General features: G+C 29.8%; 1 protein-coding gene across 1 annotated transcript; it reads left to right on the plus strand.

Moving 5' to 3' along the window:
- Positions 1–258: 258 nt before the first annotated feature.
- On the plus strand, positions 259–5739 carry LOC110618922 (nucleobase-ascorbate transporter 6). Its single transcript, XM_021762194.2, has 9 exons — positions 259–383; positions 461–557; positions 673–759; positions 1002–1060; positions 1145–1236; positions 1457–1534; positions 1666–1744; positions 5227–5307; positions 5427–5739. The coding sequence occupies exons 1-9, from the start codon at positions 280–282 to the stop codon at positions 5629–5631; spliced, it is 882 nt and encodes a 293-aa protein (XP_021617886.1). The 5' UTR covers positions 259–279; the 3' UTR covers positions 5632–5739.
- The last annotated feature ends 203 nt before the right edge of the window (positions 5740–5942 follow it).

The following is a 5942-nucleotide window of genomic DNA, read 5'->3' on the forward strand; positions in this document are numbered from 1 at the left end:
AGTTGGGCTGGACGCTGGGCCTGAGAGGGGTCTGTTGGTCAGGGAGCAGGCTGGACTGAGTGAGGAAGCATGGTCGAGCCCGGCCCGGAAGCTGGAATGAGCCAGGCTTGTTGAGGGTACCAAGTACGTGGGCCTCTGTGTCATGGGCCCTTGGCTGTGGTTAAGCCCCTGTTCTGGGGTGAAGAAATCCAGCGGTCATCACTTATCATCCTTGCTTTGCTGGATTTCAAGAGATGAAGCAATGGAATTTGAATTAATGTGCAACTTCATACTTAGCTGATGATCTTGGTGTTCTATCTTGTTGATATCAACGCTAATACAACTCAACAAACACAAACTTATTGCCGTACTGATAGTTCTGGCCTCATTGATGCTGCTCCTTGGTAAGCCTCATAGTCTGCCAACTGAAATTTGAATTCATCTCCAATTTGATTCTATAAAACTATGAATTATATTGCAGGATAAAAATTCCACGTCCATTTCAATGGGGAACGCCCATTTTTGAAGCTGGTGATGCTCTTTCAATGATGGCTGCTTCTCTTGTAGCTGTTATTGAGGTTTGATTTATAAGTTTTTACCTTAGAATTCATTGCTTCTTTTCTACAAGGCTCCATGCTTCATGAAAGCTCTTCTCCTTCCCTTGGACTCTCTCTTGATTTTATGTTTCTGCAGTCTTCTGGTACATTTTTGGCATCATCAAAACTAAGCGGTGCTCCTCCTATACCTCCCAGTGCACTGACTCGTGGTATTGGCACTCAGGTAGGAAGTGATCGATGTTGCATCATATTCTCTTAACACCTTTAAGATTTTAAGAGCATGGCTAAAATTAGCTTAAATAATTTCGCACTCATTTCCGCTTATCCCAAAATGATTAATTGAAATTATTTAGTAATTTTGAGCTAGTTATTATATATATTTATCAATCCTGCTACTTGATCTAGCTATGTGGGAACCCTACAAACATACTATAATTCTGCATCACTTGTTCTATCAACGTCCAGGGAATAGGAACCATGATAGATGCAGTATTTGGAACAGGAAATGGCTCTACTGCTTCAGTGTAATGCCTTTAAACTTTGGAATAATTTCTGTAATGTAACATACTACACTTCTATGGGAGGCCTTATTTTTTTCACTTGAACAGGGAAGACGCTGGTCTATTGGGACTAACACAAGTAGGAAGTCGGAGGGTCGTTATAGTATCAGCAATCTTTTTGGTTTTCCTATCCATGTTAGGTGGAATAATAGTCTTCCTCGTACTGCAAGATTTTTATATTATTTTTGTTTTGTCTTAATCAATTTACTTATGATTTTACTTCCATAGAGTTTTGGGTTGCTTTTGTTTTCCTCAAAAAAATATCATTTCTGCTCAAACAATGTAGCTAATAGGCTCTTACTATATAAGTTTGTTCACTGAGTGATGATTCTGATGGGTCATATGCTCCATCTCCAACAGGAAAAGTTGGGGCCTTTTTCGCTTCAATACCATTGCCAATTTTGGGAGCTCTCCACACTGTCCTCTTCCCTTATATGGGTATGTCTCCCCTTTCTCTGTTTATCAGTCAAACATATTGCTGATCATCAACTGAACATTGAATATTGCTAAAACTCAACACAATGAAAAGTCTAAGGATGTTTAGACAGTTATGAGATTACGTATTGCAGCTTCAACTGACCTTGAATATCTGAAGTATTGCAACGTGAATAGCTTTGGATCAAACCTCATTCTAGGTTTTCTCTCTTCATGGGTCTCTATGTGGAGCAATTTTTCAAATAATGCATAATTTAAAAAATAATTATCAATTTATACAGGATCCAAAAATATTTTTGAATTTTGTGTGTCAACGAAGCGTGTTCGGCAGCCATACTACCGAATACGTTAGTTCGGCAGTCATACTACCGAATACGTTAGTTCGACACTCATGATGTTGAACAATAGAGAGTTCGACACCATTGGTGTCGAACAACCTGTTCTTTGCCACGAGAGTGGCTGATGAGTGTCGAACACGCTGCATGGAATTGCGGACATGTTCGGCACTCAAGCTTATTCCAAAGTTATCTGTCTGGCATTACTCCATCTGCACAACAAATTATATTAGCAAATATTTCTTTAAATATTAAATTTAAAATAAAATTTAACAATTATATAATATCACATACCTGCTGCCTAGTGGAGCGTCATGATGTGGTACTCTGTTGGACAGTGCCGGCGGTACTGCTAATCCGGTTCCATGCCCATATCTGAACACCAGTCATCTGCATAACTTCAAGATTTGTCGTCTTACATAACTGTCTATACAATTATGCCGACATGCCTCGCCCCAGCTATAATTGCCGACTTCTTCATGATCGGCTAGCAAAGATAGAAACATTAGGTTCACAGACGAAGTAGATGTATCACTAAAAATAGATCCAATGACCCTCATAATTTATGCTCTTGTGAACCTATGTACAACTTCTTCATCATCATCATCTGAAAGTTGACTAAACTCCTCAGCTAGCCAGTTCATTTTTAGATAACACTCTCTTATGGCATTATTAGGTGGAATGATGCCTCACAAACTGATGGCCAATGGTGGCGTGATTGGCCTATAACCGCTGCTCCATTGACCTGCAACCCGGTTATTAGCCCCACATCCTGAAGGGTTATGGTCATTTTCCCTTAGGGAAACATACATGTATCTGTCTCTGGTCGCCACTGCTCAACAAGAGCCGTAATTAAGTGCCAATCTAATGCAAAAAAATCTAACTGTATTACGCCATAAAAACCCATCCGCCGCAAGTGAGGTATTATTCGATTTGGAATATCGTCTAAATGTAAAATTGTACCTGTTCTTCTGCAACCTATCACCCCAGTTTCTATATTTTATTGCTATATAGCCTCAGACCGATATTCGACTTATCTATATAGCAACGATGGATCATTGGGACCATGTAAAATATAATCACGGCGGTGACGGCGGTTGTATCTTCTCTCCATATCTAATTATACAAAACAATATACAATATCACACCACAATAAAATGGTATACTAATACACATTTACCAACTTTATTATATTCAAAATCACTAACAATATTCAAACATCATTTATTCACTAAATAAATGTACATAATTTAATACTACAATAATATATATATTCTACAAATATTCTATCCAAAAATCACAACAAATATTCTATTAAAAATCACAACAAATATTCTATCACACTAATGTTCCATCCTAAAATCACAACAAATATTCTATTCAAAACTCACAACAAATTTAATAGTAGATTAAATAAAAAAAAATTAAATAGGGTGATGTTAATGTAATTGAAATAATGCCATGGCTATAAAAAAACTAGATTTAATTAAATTTTATAATATTTTTTAAATATTTTAATTTCATATTTTAAAAAATATTAAATTTTATTACATTTTTAATTATATTTATTTAAAAAAATAAAATTTTATTACATATTAAAAATTATTTAAAATAACTTAAACATAAAATAAAATTAATACTAATCAATTTACATACTATTATAATCTAAAAATTAAAATAAAAAAAATTAAAAATTTAAAAAGGAAATACATGACAGATTAAATAATTTAAGAATTTAATTTATTATATTTTTTAAAAATTATTAATTTTTTTTCTTAATTATATTTATTTTAAATTTATTAAATTTTATTAGATATTGAAAAATATTTACAAAAAATTAAACATAAAATTAAATTAATACTAATCAATTTATATACTATTATAATATAACAATTAAAATAAATAATAATTTTAAAATAATTAAATAAGAAATAGAAGACAAATTAAATAAATTAAGAATTTAAATTATTATATTTTTTAAAAAATTATTAAATTCTATTTTCTTAATTATATTTATTTCAAAAATATTAAATTTTATTAGATATTAAAAAATATTTACAATAAATTAAACATAAAATAAAATTAATACTAATCAATTTATATATTATTATAATATAAAAATTAAAATAATTTTAATATAATAAAAAAATAGAACGGATTAAATATTTTAAAAAATTAAAATATTATATTCTTAAAAAACTATTAAATTTTATTATCTTTTAAATTATATTTATTTTAAAAATATTAAATTTTATTTGATATTAAAAAATATTTACAAATACTTAAACATAAAATAAAATTAATACTTTTCATTTTAAATATTATTATAATAAAAAAATAAATAATACTTTTAAAATAATACAAATTATTTGGGCGGATGAAATATTTTGAAAAATTAAATTATTATATTTTTAAAAAAACTATTACATTTTATTACCTTTTAATTATATTTATTTTAAAAATATTACATTTTATTAGATATTAAAAAATATTTAAAATAACTTAAACATAAAATAAATTTAATACTAATCAATTTATATTTTACTATAATATTTAAATTTAAAATATTATATTTTTTTTAAAAAATAAAATTTTCAACTATCATTTTAAAAATTTCTCCAGAAATTACTATATAAAAATTTAAAGATGTGGATTATGATTACTTAACTTTATTACATTTTTTAATTTTATTTTACATGTAAAATAATAAAAAATTTAATTACATATTTTTTTAAATTATATCATTATGGACGGTTAAAACTTTTTATAAAAATTAACTTTTAATCTCTTAAATTATAATACTAATTAGTTAATTTTTAAAAGTTTAAAACTTTATTTAATAAAATTTCTAAATTTATAAAAATTACATAAAAATTTATATTAACAATATTACTTAATCTGAAATAACTTATATTTTTTTATTAACATTTGATATTTTAATTTATAATTTTATTTTTATATATAAAATAAAAAAATATATACATATTTAAAAGTAAATAAGAGTTTATAGAAAAACCTGATATTCTTATAAAATATAAGAAAGTGAAAGAGGAGATCACGGTGTGCTGGAGAAGAAGAAGAAAGCGTGCTGAAGGTGGAGGTGGAGAGGTGAAGGCATATGGCAAAGTGTGGAGAAGAGAAGGAGAAGAGAAGACATATGGCAAAGTGTGGAGAAGAGAAGGAGAAGAGAAGAGCTGGACAGTGGACAGGAGAAGAGGAGAAGAGGAGAAAAGCAGAATGAAAATTGGGAAAAAGAAAGAAATTGTGGGAGACTTGGCTTTTTTCTCCTCGGGCCTGTGCATGCAGGTCCAGACCTGTATGAATTGATAATTATTTTTTAAATTATGCATGATTTGAAAAACTGCTCCTCTCTGCGCCTCAATACTTCAAGGAATATGTTCTTCTTTCTGGTCATGGTCCTGTTCACACTGGCTCCACCTGGTTACGTGAGTATGAAATGCAGCTAATTTCTCTTAATGGTGTAGACTTTTATAGCTCATTAAACAAATTCAGATTCATAATATGATGATGATGAAGCTGTTGTAATTTCTTTGCTTCCAGTTCAATGACGTAATCCAAGTGATTTTCTCATCTCCACCAACAGTTGTTCTTATAGTTGCTTTCTTTCTGGATAGAACTCATACTCCTAGAGCCCGCTCCACCTGGAAAGACAGTGGCAGGCATTTGAAGGAGCAATCAGATAAGTCGGAAAAGACTCGAGAAATCTATGATTTAATTACTTCACTTGGTGATATGTGCTCTTAATTCTAACTAATATGTTTCGTCCACTGTACATGAAACAATATGTGCTTTCTTTTTTTCTTCTTTCATGGTTACAATCGAAACCGATTGAGACTCGAACTTAAAATAAAAACTAATGATGAATCCATTTTCAACCATCTGGTTTAATATATGTAATAAGTTTCCCATGCAAATGAAAAAATTTAATAATTTAGAGTGTAAAAAAGATTATTAATGTTCATATCACTCAACTTAATTTCCAGTTAAAATAAATCATTTTCCAGAAAAGGCGTATTCCCTTATCGGAAGAGATGACTTGAGTAAAAGAAATAGAA

The sequence above is a fragment of the Manihot esculenta genome, chromosome 7, assembly GCF_001659605.2.
Source record: "Manihot esculenta cultivar AM560-2 chromosome 7, M.esculenta_v8, whole genome shotgun sequence".
In the NCBI taxonomy this organism is placed as follows: Eukaryota; Viridiplantae; Streptophyta; class Magnoliopsida; order Malpighiales; family Euphorbiaceae; genus Manihot; species Manihot esculenta.

Bases quoted from the DNA above. Each gene is read 5' to 3' on its own strand.
- LOC110618922 (XM_021762194.2), top strand. From the start codon at position 280: ATGATCTTGGTGTTCTATCTTGTTGATATCAACGCTAATACAACTCAA. The intron at 384-460 runs GTAAGCCTCATA...ATTATATTGCAG, and splicing joins CTCATTGATGCTGCTCCTTG to GATAAAAATTCCACGTCCAT. The intron at 1,745-5,226 runs ATGGGTCTCTAT...ATGATTTGAAAA, and splicing joins ATTCTAGGTTTTCTCTCTTC to ACTGCTCCTCTCTGCGCCTC.